Source organism: Bos grunniens, chromosome 13, assembly GCF_055505025.1.
Source record: "Bos grunniens cultivar Pamir isolate PY7600 chromosome 13, Bosgru_T2T1.0, whole genome shotgun sequence".
Lineage (NCBI taxonomy): Eukaryota > Metazoa > Chordata > Mammalia > Artiodactyla > Bovidae > Bos > Bos grunniens.
The window spans coordinates 12,161,594-12,178,903 of record NC_141177.1 but is presented as its reverse complement, the minus strand read 5'-3'; the positions used below and the strand labels follow the sequence as shown (position 1 = coordinate 12,178,903).

At 45.2% G+C, this 17,310-nt stretch overlaps 1 protein-coding gene across 23 annotated transcripts in view; it reads right to left on the bottom strand.

The window, feature by feature from the left end:
• The window catches only part of PTPRT (protein tyrosine phosphatase receptor type T), a 1,155,226-nt gene that overhangs the window by 720,512 nt on the left and 417,404 nt on the right, over positions 1–17,310 (bottom strand). For all 23 annotated transcript variants that reach the window (XM_086331749.1, XM_086331754.1, XM_086331755.1 and 20 more), the window contains exon 4: positions 5,570–5,651. In XM_086331749.1, coding sequence (XP_086187875.1) covers positions 5,570–5,651 — 82 coding nt within the window. The remainder of the gene's footprint in view (positions 1–5,569; positions 5,652–17,310) is intronic.

Sequence of the window (17,310 nt, the reverse complement as noted above, 5' to 3'; positions counted from 1 at the left end):
AGAGACTTAAAAGGGTGACTATCTTCAAATGAGGCTCTTAGGGTGAGCTCTAGCCCAGTCTGACTGCTGTCCTTACAAAAGAAAATTTGGACACACAAAGACACACCAGGGGCACATGTACACAGAGGAAAAACCATGGGAGGACACACGCCACCTTACCTTGGGCTTGGGGGCCTCCCCATAAGAACCATAAGAAAATGAAATGCTTATGAAGCCACCCAGTTTCTGCTTTGTGATGGCAGCCTTGGTGGACTAACATACCATCTGTTATAGATCAGATAATTTCCTGATTATTTGGTTTTCTTTTTAGTCTCCTTCACATCAATGGAAGTTGCCCATGAAGGCAAAGAATGAATCTGTCCTGCTCATTCCCATGAACCCAGACTAGCGCCTGGCATGGAGAACATGCTCACTAAACATACTGGATGGCGAATGGATGTCTTGCCACCACCCTGGTCCAGGACACACCATCTCTTGCATGACTCCAGAACTGTCCTCCTGACTGGCCTCCTGATTTCTTTATTCTTTTCTTTTCCTCCTTCAACCCATCCTTCACAGAATGGCCGAAGTGATCTCTTAACAATTAAATGAGATCCTATCCATCCCCAGCATAAACCCCTCTGGTAGTACTTCCCTGCACTTAGGTTCAAATGTAACCACTCAACAACCATGCTTAGGGCCCGGCTTCCGTTTCACCAAGAAACACCTTCCTCCATGCTCCCCCTCCACGATCCCCATGCCCAGGATACTCTGGCACTATCAAAGTGACTCCCCTGCAGGGTCTCACCACTTCCCGTTTCCTCTGCCTAGATGCCCCCTCCCTGAACCTTCATAGAGTGAGCTCCTTCTATGACTTGGATCTCAGCTCAGACCACATATTCGAAGACATCTCCCCGACCACTCTACCTAAGGAGCCCCTCCACATCCTAGTCCCTGACATTTGTTAGATTCCTAATACTTATCACGATCTAAAATCACATTAGTGATTTAATATTAGTTACCTATTCAGTATTTTTTCTCCCTCTGGAGTGTGAACTCAAGTGGGCCTTAGGAAGCCTCCCTGCGAACAAAGCTAGTGAAGGTGATAGAATCCCAGTTGAGCTGTTTCACATCCTAAAAGATGATGCTGTGAAAGTGCTGCACTCAGTATGCCAGCAAATTTGGAAAACTCTGCAGTGGCCACAGGACTGGAAAAGGTCAGTTTTCATTCCAATCCCAAAGGCAATGCCAAAGAATGCTCAAACTACCACACAATTGCACTCATCTCACACACTAGCAAAATAATGCTCAAAATGCTCCAAGCCAGGCTTCAACAGAATGTGAATCAAGAACTTCCAAATGTTCAAGCTGGATTTAGGAAAGGCAGAGGAACCAGAGATCAAATTGCCAACATCTGCTGGATCTTACAAAAAGCAAGAGAATTCCAGAAAAACATCTGTTTCTTCCTCATTGACTAAGCTAATGCCTTTGACTGTGTGGATCACAACAAACTGTGGAAAATTCCTAAAGAGACGGAATACCAGACCACCTGATCTGCCTCCTGAGAAATCTGTATGCAGGTCAAGAAGCAACAGTTAGAACCAGACATGTAACAATAAGCTGGTTCCAAATTGGAGAAGGAGTACGTCAAGGCTGTATGTTGTCACCCTGTTTATTTAACGTTTATGCAGAATACACAATGTGAAATGCAGGGCTGGATGAAGCACAAGCTGGAATCAAGATTGCCGGGAGAAATATCAATAACCTCAGATATGCAGATGACACCACCCTTATGGCAGAAAGTGAAGAGGAACTAAAAAGCCTCTTGATGAAAGTGAAGAAAGTGAAAAAGTTGGCTTAAAACTCAACATTCAGAAAACTAAGATCATGGCATCTGGTCCCATCACTTCATGGCAAATAGATGGGGAAACAATGGAAACAGTGACAGACTTTATTTTCTTGGGCTCCAAATCACTGCAGATGATGACTGCAGCCATGAAATTAAAAGACGCTTACTCCTTGGAAGAAAAGTTATGACCAACCTAGACAGCATATTAAAAAGCAGAGACATTACTTTGCCAACAAAGGTTCATCTAGTCAAAACTATGGTTTTTCCAGTAGTCATGTTTGGATGTAAGAGTTAAACCATAAAGAAGCCTGAGCTCTGAAGAATTGATGCTTTTGAACTGTGGTGTTGGAGAAGACTGTTGAGAGTCCCTTGGACTGCAATATCCAAGCAGTCCATCCTAAAGGAAATCAGTCCTTAATATTCATTGGAAGGACTGATGCTGAAGCTGAAACTCCAATACTTTGGCCACCTGATGAGAAGAACTGACTCATTAGAAAAGATCCTGATGCTGGGAAAGACTGAAGGCAGGAGGAGAAGGGGACAACGGAGGATGAGATGGTTGTATAGCATCACCAACTTGATGGACATGAGTCTGAGCAAACTCCGGGAGCTGGCAATGGACAAGGAAGCCTGGCATGCTGTAGTCCATGGGGTGGTAAAGAGTAAGACACAACTGAGCATCTGAACTGTCTGAACTCCCTCTGACCATCTGCTAAGTATACACCATGGGGACAAAGACCTATCTATCTTGGTCACTTGAGTATCCCCTGTGTCCAGCAGGAGTTCCTGACATATAACTAATGCTCAATAATTGACTATTGAAAGAAAGAATGAATAAAAACCCAAACTGGATATGAACGGAGCATGCAGAATGGGCTTTGGCTAGGCTCTGGTCAACTCAACATGACTCACGATAGATCTCAGAGGACTATGTGCACCACCAATATTTGTATGTAGAGTTAAATGGGATTTTCCAATTCCAGCCCCTATCACAGAGTTCTCATATTTTGATTTCTGGGAAGTTTAAGCTTAAGCCTCCTAAGCATCTGGGCTGAACTCAAATGGAGCACATTATGCAAGAACACAGTCAGGGGCACGTCTTCCTGAGTTCTGTCGCATGGCCCATTTGCTTGGTAACTGGCTCTCGGCAATTCCATAACCAAGTCATCTACTCTCTCCTCAGCAGGGGGAGTATGAAGCTGTCAGAAAAATCCTAAACTCAGAGGCAGCCCCGATGGGAGGAGGATTCCAAGAGGAGCCATGAGACTCTGAGGGTAGACCCTCCAGAAAGCTCTTGCCCATGGAGATTTCTCCGAGAGAAGGAAGCGTGTGGCTGCAACAGCAAACCATGGACGGTGTGAAGAGTTCAGGCAGAGCCAAGACTGAGACAGGAGACAGGGTCAGGTTGGCTGTCATGGGGAAGCAAAGGTTCCGTAGAGGACAGAGTTCTGGGATCCCAGGAGAGAGAACCAAGCCGGATCCTTCGGGGGAGAGCCCAAGGTCACCTACTAGAAAGACCTAGTGCAAGCGTCCTGCGCAGGCCAAGCAGTAGGCAGCGGCTGGATGCAGCTCCAAGGATGGGGTGCGGGCAGGGCTTGGGGAAAGCAGAAGGCCTGTCTCAGAGAGACTCGCTCAAAACTGGGGGCTTGCAGGCCCAGGATGGATGGGCTTGGGCCTACCTGGACTCACTTGCTGAGCTTGTCCCCCAAACACTGAACTCTCACAAGGGGGCTGACTCTCAGGCCCACACACATGAGCCTGGGTAAGCCGCTTGCTTCCAGAAACAAGGGCCAACCCTGGGGAGCATAACGCCAGGCACTGGAGAGGGAGATCTCAAGTGGTGGCTAGAATGTGCCATCAGTAGATTATGGGATTGCAAACCTGAGTCACGGAGAAGCAATGGGGATGGAGATGAAGTTGACAGGGACAGCCTGTAGAAATTATATATAGTCCCAAAGCCCCAAACACCCCCTTATCCATCCTTGAATGCTTTATAGTTCTGAACGAGATCCAGGCAATGCAAAGTATGTGAGGCTAAGTAGACCACATGTACAGCAGATATCTCCTGAAGTGGTCTGAGGTCAATAATTATTCTCCAATGGGCAGCAGATGCGGATATCCAAGATCAAGGGAGACGGAGATTTCATCCTTGTAAGAGGGACTCCTAAGTATATCCGCAACACAAAGGTAGATACCTCAGGCCAAAGCAATGGAGAATCATCTGATAGAATGTCAGCATTCCTGAGATGCTGGCTGACTTCTAGGAAGGACGTGTCTCTTGCACAGACCCCAAACACAGTTACCCAAAATGTTGTCTTGCCAAAGCCCCTTGGAACTCAGCTCAAATTCCTCTAGAGATGGTGCTCTAAGACAACAGGTCAAACAATGTCACTGGAGTGCCAGGAAGAAGTGATGCCTGAGCCTGTGACAAATTCACTTCAGTAGAAGTGCAAAGAATCAGTCCAATGAAAGCAACATGGGGACCTCCCAGTGTGGGGACTCCAAGTGGCTAAGACTCCACACTCTCAATGCAGGGGACCCAGGCTGAAGCCCTGGTCAGAGACCTAGATCCCACATACCACAATGAAGAGTTTGCATGCCACACTAAGAGTCAGCACAGCCAAATAAATACCTAAAATAAAAAGTATGGCAAAACCAATACAATATTGTAAAGTAATTAGCCTCTAATTAAAATAAATAAATTTAAATTAAAAATAAAATAAAAAGCAACATGGATGGGGCAGAAATGAGAACAGCCTCAAAACGGGAGGAACGAAAGGCATCAAAATACAGGACATATGACATCTCTTGAGGGAATAGCAAACTGCACCAGAGCCCATAGCGTGACTTGTGGCTTTAAGCAAGAAGCAGAGAAAGGACCCTCCTAGGAGTTAGTTACCTGATACCTGCCAAGGAACTAATGGGAATCTCCAGTCTGCAGACACTAGCTAATGGGGCTGGCAACCTAGCCAGCCCTCGTATAGGCTACCTTAATCCATATGCACACCCCTTTGATTATAATATCTCCATCAAATGTCACAAGATATGATGCGCTTTCAACTACCTGTACCCAGGACTGGTCCCCTCTGAGATGTATATAGTGAACCTGGGACCCACAGTTTCTTGCTCAAATACATTCAAATATCTTAGCCTAAATACAGTAGAGAGAGAGAAGTTTCAGTGGAAATGGTCTGGGCATGGAGTAGAATGCCTTTGAGAACTCTCAACCCTGTACCATAAGTACTAACCACTGTGAAAAATCTCTCCCTACGCCTACACAGAGTTGATGAGGGTGTTTAAAATTACTTTTAAAGAATTAATAGCTTAGTGGTACTTTTCCCTGTGAGTGAACAGTGTGCTAATTTGCTCAGTGTTTTTGGTGTCGGTTCTTTTTTTAAGACAATTGCACAAGATTCTATCCAGAGCCCTCTAATTCTTCCACTTCAGTGGTCTGAATCCCACTAATAAACAATCAGGACTTTAGACTCCTTTAATAATGAAGAGAGATTCAAACGAAGATGTTTTGCCACTCTCTGCAAATTCCTGGAGGTGCTTGCCTGTTGAACAGGCCAGCGAAATTATGGATTTATTCAGGACTGATTGCATTGAGTATGTAAGCATTTTTTGAAGGATTAAAAAAGAGAGAGAGTGAGAGATGTTTGTGAGCTGAATGAATAGCGGGGATTGCAGCCTCCAAGCCACATGAAACAAGGCTGTGCTTAGAGCAGGGAAGAGACTTACTGCATGGATGGGCAAGGACCCGAACCTCGTCCACAGCGATGTAGCCAGGATGGCCCTTCAGAGAGACGGATTCAAATATCACCTGCAACACACAAGGCAGGAGTCAGTTTTGCAGAAGGGGTCGTAGGCATTCATCACAGCTGTCCAACCTCCAAACAACTTATGTTCCAGCTTCCGACTAGAACTATCCAAAGAGGTCTTGTATTAGGCTAGGATATTACCTTGGCAATTGACATGGCTTTTCAAAACAAGGTAAAAAGGTCACCTTCTGGTGACCAGCAAAAGAAGAACCAGCCACATGGAACATTTCTAATGGCTTTCAGAAATAACCCTCAGATAAAAGGAAAACCACCCAAACTTGGCCTTGAAACTTCAATATGCACCTTTTTCATTATTGTTTCAAGTAAAACACAGAGAAGAATTACTTCCTACTATCTCCACTTTCTTATGCAGGGTGAGGGAGAAGCCATTATAAGCCAAGAATGGTTTACCTTGATTTGATTCCACATCCTCAAGGAATATAGTCCATCTGAATGACCTTATAACATCCCTTAAAAATAAGCCCCACACACAACTGTTGCTATCCAGGAATCCATGGGCAACAAGTTCTTTGATCCTCCATTCTGACTCCCACCCGAACTGCTTACTTCAGTAACCAGCTTGTCACCCAATATCCACCTTCACAAAGGAGATGTGACCATCTGTGTGGACAGCATGACCAATGCCCTTGATGTCCCTAAGTCCAATGGCCTCATCTTCCAATCAGCTTCAGCCCATGCACTCACATGCATCCTCCGCGTGCCCACACTCACCTCCATGTGCACACACTCACCTCCACGTGCCCACACTCGCCCCCACATGCCCACACTCACCCCCACGTGCCCACACTCATCTCTGCATGCCCACACTCATCTCCACGTGCCCACACTCACCTCCATACCCTCAAGCTCACCCTCCACGTGCCCGCACTCGCCCTCCATGTGCCCACACTCACCTCCACGTGTGCACACTCCCCTGCACATGCCCACACTCATCCCCACAGTCCCACACTCACACCCACATGCCCACACTCATCTCTGCGTGCCCACACTCACCTCCGCATGCCCATACTCACCTCCACGTGCCCAAGCTCACCCTCCATGTGCCCACACTTGCCCTCCACATGCCCACACTCACCCCCACGTGCCCACACTCACCTCTGCGTGCCCACACTCACCTCCATGTGCCCAAGCTCACCTTCCACGTGCCCACACTCACCCTCCACATGCCCAAGCTCGTCCTCCATGTGCTCCCACTCGTCCTTCACCCCACACACTGGAGTTTTCAGCTTCCTGCATTTTGGCACACCCACACTCCTCTCCCAACTCATTCCCCTTAAATCTGCTTCTTTGGCACATATGGTACCCTGGGTCTCAGCTTTTAGAGACTGTATGCTGCCTGGACATCTTTGTTTTAATCTCAACAAACACACAGTCCCCTCAGTCTGTCAAATAATCACCCACATCCATGGCACCTAAAGCCCCAATTCCTCATTTTGCTGTTGGCAAGTCTATTGCAAAACTGCTTTCTCCACCTCTGTATCCCCACACAAATGTCTCCCTTTCAAGGTCACCTGCCCTACAGATAACCACATCACATCTTTATGAAACAAGAGGACCACAGAAGGGCTGACCTCTAACTTCCTACCCATCAGCCTAACCTTCATGGGTCAGATGACTACACGCCAACCACTGTCCTCTCTGCAAGGTGCGGCCCAGCGCCCTTCTACCTCAGCTGTGTTTCCCAGCTTCTTGGTTCTCTCTCTTCATCCCTTAGCTCCAAACCCTCCCTTTTATTCCTGACTCGGACAAACACAGATGCTTGGATTTCTCTTCCTCTTTAAAAGCTACCCTTTGGCAGCAGTAGTATTTACAGTCCAGTTGTGTTTCAATCACATTTACATTTTTTCAACGGCCTTAATTATACTCCCTGTATACCTCCCAGCTTCTCAGTGCAAAACTTCAACCCCGTCACCTGCACTTTGTCCTCGACACCACCCCCAACATCGATTCAGGGAAGACGCCAGCAAGCTCTTAGTGGTGCTCTTACCACTTACATCCGATAGATATATTTCAATCTTTATCTTACTTTAAGAAGGAAAATAGTACGGGGCTTGGGTTCTGGGTTAGGATGCCTGAGTTTTAGTCCTGATTGTATCACCTTGTGTGTGTGTCACCTTGTGTGTGTGCACCTTGTGTGTGTCACCTTGTCTGTGTACCACCTTGTGTGTGTACCACCTTGTGTGTGTACCACCTTGTGTGTGCACCTTGTGTGTGTCACTTTGTCTGTGTACCACCTTGTGTGTGTCACTTTGTCTGTGTACCACCTTGTGTGTGTCACCTTGTGTGTGTCACCTTATGTGTGTCACCTGTGTGTGTCACCTTGTCTGTGTACCACCTTGTGTGTGTCACCTTATGTGTGTCACCTTGTGTGTGTTACCTTGTCTGTGTAACATCTTGTGTGTGTGTCACCTTGTGTGTGTCACCTTGTGTGTGTACCACCTTGTGTGTGCCACTTTGTCTGTGTACCACCTTGTGTGTGTGAACCTTGTGTGTGTCACCTTGTGTGTGTACCACCTTGTGTGTGTACCACTTTAAGCAAGTTACCTTACTGCTCTGCACCTCAGTTTCCTCATCTGTAAGTATAGTGTCTACCTTGTTAGATAATTATTCATGTTAAGGGACTTAATATACTAATTTCTGTAGGAAAAAAACAAAAAGAAAATATAACGAACACAGAAAATGCATTTAAAAGAAATAGCATGAAAATATTCAAATTTGTGTAGTAAAAGTGATAAAAGTAAAAAAATTCTAATGTGTTAATAAATATAAAGAGGTTAAAACAAAGAAAAGCTCTCAGACTGTCTAAATGAACAAAGTCTAATCACATAAGATAAACACCTAATACAGAATGACTCAATAACCTTAAAAATAACAAACCAAAGACATAGGAAAATACAAACAAACAGAAAATTATTGTTGTAAAAATAATGCTAAAGCATCAAAGTATAGTTTAAATTTAAAAAAATATAAAAACCACAAAAGATCATATAATAGGCTCACATCTAACTTCAATAAATTCTTCAAAGAGGAAACTATACAGGCATGGTTCTATATATTTTCTAACCAAGTTCCCTAAAGCCATAAACTAATGACAAAAGCTTAAAAATCAATTTCTTAAAGTTGAAATATTGTATATTTCTTAAAAACATAATAACTATACTGTCAAAGTATGTTTTGTTAACAAAAGTCTGAATGAAATAAAATTAAAAGTCAAATGGCAAGTTGAGAACAAAATCTGTAATATATATGCCAGCTGAAAGGTAAATATTCTATTCTGTGTAAAGAATCCTTGAGAATCATCAAAACAAATAAACTCTCTAAAAGAAAAATCAGCGAGTTCAGCAGGTTATTCACAAAAGATGAAGCAGGATTGGTAATGTTTAATGAATGTACTGTTTTTAATGACACTAGGGAGATTATGGCAGATGAATGTTTTCATCTTAACCCTTTCCTAGATTTTCCAAATTCTCTACAATAAAAATGAGCTTCTTTTTATTTACAATAAAAATTAAGTGCTTTAAAGTGTATTACATTTTCATATCTCTCTGCATATTATACTACCCCTGTGTCATGTACCATAACTAACTCCACTACAACAGCTATCACAGCAGAGTGTAAATGCCTGTTCATGAATGATTTCATCCTATAAGCTCTAAACCTATTGGGAGCAGGAACAGTATCTCATTCAATCATATTTACAGAGACTCTCCTCTGTACCAAAGACTGAGGCACTTGCGGGGAGGGGCTAAAAAGTGAACAAGAAGCTTAGGGCTCTAGCTCTGATAAACTTCACATTTCATACATAGAAATGGAAATTACACAGATAAATAAGGAAATTAAATTCATTTTGTGATTAAGTATAACTAAGTGGGAGAGGGTCTACTTTACTTAGAGTAGTCAGGAAAGAACTCTAAAAAGGTGATAATTAAGACGAGACCAGAAGGATGAAACTGGCAAGTTAAGGAAGAGGTGGTGGATGTGCAAAGACTCTGAGGCAGGAAAGAACTTGAGGATGATTTGGGAATATAAGAATGAGACCCTGGTGTGGCTGGGATATAGCAAGTAAGCTAGAGAAGCACAGGGCAAGGCTGGATGCTAGCTGCAGGTCAGATGACACGGAGTGCTTCAAACTTATGGGAGTTTGAAGTTTCTGCTATTACGGAGGCATTTGAAACTGGAAAGTGACATAATTTACATTCAGAAAAGTTCATTCTGGCTATTCTGTGGACATTGACTGGGGCAGGAGGTGGAGCTTGAGCAAGAATGAAATTGAACAGTTGGCTACAGTAGCGGTCCGATCAAAAGATGAGTATGGCTTGGACAATGGTGTTAGCCATGAGGAATAAAGATGCTGATGATATGAAAGATATTTTCAAGGTAGAGATGAAAATAATTGCTGCTAGATTAAGAGGGGAAGAGTGAAGAAAAGAGAAAATACAAAGAAGATTCTTCAGTTTAAGTCTTGAGCTTCTAGGCTGATTCTGGTGTTATTTATTAACACAAAGAAAATGAATGTGTGTGTCTCTGGGCACATAGGCTGAGTTACACCATAATTTTTTTTCAAGATGCCAACTAAACATCTTAATGGACATCCTGAGGAAGCTGATATTGTATTTTGAAGCTCTTGGGTGACCTAGGACCAGAGTTACAAATGTGGTAGTATTGGCATCTAAATGTCATTTAAAGCTATACAACTAGATGAGGTCATCTTGGAAGACAGAGTATACAGTTCAAAGAAGAGGACCAGGGCCCAAGGCCAAGTGTGGAAAGCCCAATAGAGGCTTTCTTAGGATGGTAGATATTGGAACATGGTTTTAGGTAGAGGGGAATGAGTCAGGGAAGCAGCATGAAATACAAGGGAATGAGGAGTTGATGGAACAGATTCTAGAGGGGACAAAAGTCAAACGTGGTCAGGTTACTGGTGGAGTTACCGGTACTGAACACAGGGGGACCTCACCAACTAAGATTGAATAATAACAAATATAGAGAAATAAAACCATAGTAACAAAGGTCAACCACGTTAATCTTTTATTAGTGGTGGTCTCAATCTAGCCTCTCAACAACCCTAAGCGGTGGGGCCGGCTAAATTACCAAAGCTCAGAAAAGAAGCCAGAGGCAGGTAGGAGGGCTGAGACCCTGGTCTCCTGGTTCACAGCCAAGTCCATTACTGAACTTTATTGGAAAGCAGTCCAACTCTCATTTTTAACCAAAACACTTGGTTAAGCAGAGTTTTGACTTTTTTTCCAGTTACTCAAAGTTCAACTCTATTAATACTCTTCTAACACTCTGCTTCTCATGTCATCACTCAGTATGCAACCTATATCATAATTATTAACAAATATTCCATGAGCGAACCCAAGGCTGGTCATGAGAGAATGGATGTGTGATAGTGACACATACATCTGTTCACTGCTCACTGTCCTTCCTGTAGCAGAAATAAGTGCCGGGAGTCGGTGAGGCATTCCACTCACGACAAAGGTCATGAGGAAGGAGGCTCGGCATACGCAAAGGCGGGATCGAGCCTCAGGAGTCCCCCTGGATATTCTCGAGCATCTACCCCGCAAAAACCAGAGTCTGCCTACTTTATTGCTTTGTGCTCTCACCTCTGACTTTACTGGGGGCTGTCCCCAACCACCATCTCGCTCTCTCTGACAAAGAGTTAACTTACAGCTCCAATTAATAAAAGTTCCTGGGCAACTAGGAGTGTTTAAATCCAAACCCCTCAGATGGCTCTCTAACTCGCCTGACAAGTTTACCCAGACTCCTACAGCTATGCATTCGATTGTTTACAGTCTCCCAGCCTCAAGAGGCATGGGAAGCTTAAGATATTCAAATAGCTTAGAGCCTCTCAGAGAGTTAGAAACTGTCAGAATAAAACTAGTAAAAGATTTCATTGATGAGCCAATGCTTGCTGCCAAGTTTCCACATCCTCTGTATTGTATCCTTGAATGTGTATTAATTAATATAGTTGGTATGTAGAAAAAATAAGTAGTGGCCTTGGTGTTAGTAACTTTAAACCCTTAAGGTAATAAATTCTTTCCTTTGTTGTAAACCCATTATACATCCGCCCTATAGGAATGCAATTTTATCTTCGGAAGATGGTGCCAAACCTTAAAATAATTACTCTTAGAGAAAATAAGTCTTTGTTGATAAGTCTTTGTCAAGAGTCATAAAATGTTAATAGGCCTTCTGGCCAGAAGATGATGTAAATCACCTATACCATTTGTATATGATAAATTTGCAGGAAAGAAACCCTGGTTTTTGATAAGGATCAAAGACTGCTGACTTTGCATCCCCTATTATCCTCTATGTGTAACTTAGGGTATAAAAGCCCCTGTTGAAAATAAAGCTACGGGCCTTGCTCACCAAAGCTTGGTCTCCTCATGTTATTCTTTTCCTCAATTTCCAGCTGAGTCTCCATCTGGAGCGCGGATATCCTCTGCAACCATTTATTTGCCTGGGCTTCTAAGACCCACTCGAGAAGGTGTCTAAGGTGGGGCACCTACCGCTATTTGAGAGGGCGCCTGCAGCCTCCATGGTCAGAGCTAACCTGGTGTCACGGGTTATATTGATTTTCCGCGTAAACCAAGCTACTCAGCTTCTTTTCTCCACTGATTTTCCTACTGAGCTATCCTCATTCTATTACTCTTTATATCTTTGATAAATAAATAAATAGGTCACCGAAGCCATCTCTCCTTCGAATACCCTGGATCAGTCAGGGCTGGACCCCGGCAAATAAGAATTCTATAATGCGATAGAGAATCTTTTATTCATCCGAATTCCTCTTGGAAATGTTTTTCTATAACATGCCATGGTAGGTGAGACTTGGGTTTCTCAAATAGGAGAGAGTAATATACTGTAAGAAATAAGGGGAAGAAGGTACTGCTTTTTTATGAAGTAAATGAATAATTGTAAAATGCTGACAATACATATCGTAAATGCTGATGAATGGTACTGTTATTACTGCCCTTACTCTGGATAGAGGGATGGGAGATGAGAAGGAAAATTCAAGGGAATGGTGGAGAAGAAATGGACTTCCCAATGTGACAGCCCCTTGTGCCCTCACCCCAAGTTTCCACTAAGGTTCCTACACTCACCAGACTCTGATGTGAGCTATGAAAGGTGGACACTGGTGGTGGCTGGGCTTTGGGTCCATGTGGGGAGGTACATGGAAATTAAGAGGCATGGGTGGCTGGTTGCAGGTGCTATGCAAGCTGGGAAGGGGAAGGGCACAGAGAGCAGAAGCAAGGGGAAGGGGACCATGACAACCCACAGAATCCTTGATGAAGGCTCCAGGATCACAAGATATTAGAAGCAGGGTCTGTGGTATGTTTACAACACAAGACAGGTTTGGATGCAACTCAGAAGGAAATTACCTCCCAGAACAGATGGGGAATATTCTCCCCATCACTGCCAGAGTGCTCAGAGCAGAATGCTCACAGAACCTACAGGAGCCAAAAAAAAAAGTCATGCAAACTGCCATGAGATAGAGCCCTCAGTGGCCGGAGAGCAGAGAGTCACAAGGCTGGGGGTATCAGCAAGAGTGCCAAGAAGTCCACCACCTTCCCCAGAAAGGAAAGAAAAGGAAACAGGCCCAGGATGGATGGGCTTGGGCCTACCTGGACTCACTTGCTGAGCTTGTCCCCCAAACACTGAACTCTCACAAGGGGGCTGACTCTCAGGCCCACACACATGAGCCTGGGTAAGCCGCGTGCTTCCAGAAACAAGGGCCAACCCTGGGGAGCATAACGCCAGGCACTGGAGAGGGAGATCTCAAGTGGTGGCTAGAATGTGCCATCAGTAGATTATGGGATTGCAAACCTGAGTCACGGAGAAGCAATGGGGACGGAGATGAAGTTGGCAAGGACAGCCTGTAGAAATTACATATAGTCCCAAAGCCCCAAACACCCCCTTATCCATCCTTGCATGCTTTATAGTTCTGAACAAGATCCAGGCAATGCAAATAATCGCTGGGATTCATGGCTCAAGCTTCTGATCACAAGGAGGTTTTGTAAGAAGTCATGGGACAGGGGACCATGGAACATGGTTAGAGAGGTCAGGTTTGGCTACAGCAAAAGATTGTTAGGGTAGCAGCATGACCAGGGACATTCAAACATTAGGAGAAATGTGAGTGCCCCTCTGAATTCTCACTGCTGATAAAAAAGAGGAAGCCCTCGTAAACAAACAGAACAGCAGAACAGAATTTGGTCTTGTATGGCTCAGGAAAAGCAGCTGTCACAGCTGCAGCTCGGGCCCCAGGGCCAGGTTCCCGACTGACCATGTTCTGGGGAATATGGATGATTGGAGTCCTCTCTTTAGGTCAGAAGGTGCCTGAGAAGACGGCTGCGGCCTCAGGTGGAAAGGGTCACCCTGTCAACGTGCTTCTGGTGTGGGGGTCCTGGTCAGGAAGATCCCACCCAGCATCTTACCAGCTCCAGTTCCTGGAGAGAGACACCACAAAGGGCCAGGGTAATGTCAAGACCCCTGGTGACAGAAAGACCTGCTCAGGTGTTCTGAAGTGAGGCAGAATCATCATCTTCAAGCCAAGCACGCTCATAAGAAAACCCCAACCAAGGCCCTTGAGGAATGAGGGTCAGGAACGGGAGAAGTGAGTAAGTGAAGAATTGTGTGAAAAGAAGGCTCCTCTAGTGCCATCTGCGTACAGGGGACGAGAAGGGTGGGTGGGGGAAGACAGAAGACCATCCATGGTGCTCCATGTCAGCATATGGAGACAGGGACACTGGGGCGCAGAACTGGACCACACCTTCCCTGCAGCAAAGTCTTCAACCCCAAGGCGGCCGTGAGTCCTATCAACTACGCACCCGCAAGTCCCAGACCCTCAGAGACCTCCTGGTACTGGGGGAATGGAGCTTGCCTGGAAAGGGACAAACCTCTCCCATTGCAGGAACTGCTGGGCCAAGCCAGGAAGTCAAGTCCCAAGAGAAGCTCAGAGATGAGTCACCCCTCAAACCCTCCAAAAAGCAGGGTATGTGCCCGTTTAGGGGAGGATGTGGATACGTCAGGACACAGTTTAAAGGACTTGACGTTTTCTGGTCACCGTTGAAGGCCTCAAGCAGAGAACCGGTGGAGCAAAACATTTCAAGGGGCTGCAAACACCTTCTCAAAAGATAAGAGACAGAAAAATCTTGGCTAACCAGAACTTCCCTTTGGAAGAGGACTACGTATATTTTTATGATGGGGAGATTGCTTGGGGTGAAATCAAGACGCTCTTTTCCACATCAGCCCAAGGAGGCCTGCGTAAAAGAGAAGGAGGAGGGTTTGCTGCCTAGCAGGGAGGAGAGATGGGTGAATGAAAGAGATGGGGTGGGGTTTAAAGAAGGTAGAGCCTTGCTCCCCACCCCATGACGCCTCCTCAACTGTGCATGAAGGGACCAACTGCACAGAACACCAGAGGCCAGAGGAACGTCTGAGAAAGGGACTGGGCTTCATGTTCCAATTAAATACAAGTCGAGCGAGTCTTAAATTTCGGGGGTCTACATAGCTGAATAATAAGGCAATTTCACTGAGGCAGGTGATGGAGAATAGAGCGAGCAAGTGGTGGCACAATTAATTAAAGTTATTTTTTTAAATATTGAGACAGAAAAGTTCAGAATCATTAAAAACTGAAATAGAATTAACATCACCTGGAAAGGAGCAGCCACGTGCAGCACGGCTTCAGCTGCACTGGACAAGCCCCTGCTCCCCCGAGAGGAGGCCAGTGAGGGGTGGATGGCGGGGGGGAGGAGGGGGGCCCTTCTCATCTCAGGCCCTGCTGAAGGCCTGGTGCAGAGAGCCCACTAATAAGAAAGATGAAAAGTCCCTGTTTGTTACAGAGCTACAAGTCAATTTTAGGACTGTGAAATATGACTTTAATAAATGAATACATAAGCCATTGGGGTCTGAAGCCCAGCACCGCTGAGAACCAAAATGGTATTTAATCCACAGAATCAGACATGCAGATCCAGAGCTGGGGGTCTGATGAATTTTCAAGCTCATTTTGCAAACTTCTTTGAATCCCCAGATGGGCCCCCTTTTCTCTCCCCAGACGTACATGTGGGTGGTGTCCCTGGGTGTGTGGTGAGTCTGAGAACCGGATGGTAAATGTGTACACCTGTGAGTGTGGCCACGGGGTTATCCACTCACAGCTCTGTGTGTGTCTGAGAGGCCCATGCCTTTTCTAAACTGCTGCTCTCAGCGCATTAGTGGCTTTCTCACCACAAAGCTCAGAGCAGAGGAGATGGAATGAAATGACACTGTGGCATAACAGGTTGGAAATCAGAATCTTCTCCCAGATGAGGCTGCTCATCACAGGGACGGCTCGGAACTCAGCCAGAGCCAGTGTTTCTTTAAAGAGGACCCCCCCCCACTCCATCCTTTTTGTCTGCTCTCCCCTCACTTCCTCCTCCTGGCAAAACACTGCAGGGCTCACTGTGAGCCTGATATAAGTTACATACTACCTCATTTAATCCACGGACCCATGCACCTCTCCATTTTACAAATGAGAAAACTGTGCTCAGAATGATAATGGGGCAGACCCAACACTGCACTGCTAGTGAGCAAACAATTCTCAGGATGGGCACGCTTCCCCCCCGGCCCCCTACCCCCACCCCGCTCCTAAAAGCAGGAAACTGAGCTTGGAGCCAGAGGACCTAGGCAGAATTATGGGGATCTAAAATGACCAGTAATATCCCTTACTCTGGAACACAGGACATGGTGCCACCCAACACAGGAGTTACTATCAGATAAATGAGAAGCAAATATATGCTTACCACAGAGCTGAGACATAAGAGACGCCCAGGACACATCCTTTTCCCCCCTCTATACCCATCAAAGAGCAAGGTCAGTGGTGGGTCTAACCCTCACCTGGGTCACTTTTCTTGCTCTTTATCCTTCCTTGCACCTGCGGCCCCCATCCTGTATCCATCTGCATCAGGTCCTAGGTAGGGGGTTTCTAAATTGGAACGCTAAGGCCTCCTTGAGGGGATCCATGGACTTACAGAGACTCTTGAAGCTACACTTAGTGAAACAGGGGCAGTTTCAGGACCAGGGCACCAGGGTTTTAGTCCCAACTTTGCCAATGAATTGCTGTGTGCTCTTGGACTTCACTGTCCATCTCTGGACCTCAGCTTTATCACCCACATCAGGATTCAGCAAACTATGGCCTGGAGACCAAATCTGGTCCATCACTTTTTTTGTGCAATAGAGTTTTATTGGAACACAGCCATGTCCGTTCATTTACTTATTGTTCACAACTGATTTCACAGTACATCGGATAGAACTGTACCGTGAGTTTTGAACTGAAGGATGCCTACGAATCTCCCAGGCATTCAGCTTGCCACCCTTAGGTCCCTCTTCTGCTTTAGACGCCAGAGAAATTTCTCCAAAAATAGATCTGACTATGTCACTTTCTGACTTAAAGCCTTCCATCTGTGTGTATGGATATCAACTGCAAACAGGCGCAAAGGAGCTTAAGGAGGGAAGAAAACATTCTAAAGCTGGTTTATGGTGATGATTCTGCAATTCAATAGATTTACTAAAAATCACTGGCTTGCATGCTTAAAATAAGTGGATTCTATGGTATATAAATTGTACCTTAATAAAGTAATTTAAAAACTTTCAACAGTCCTGGGCCATGACAAC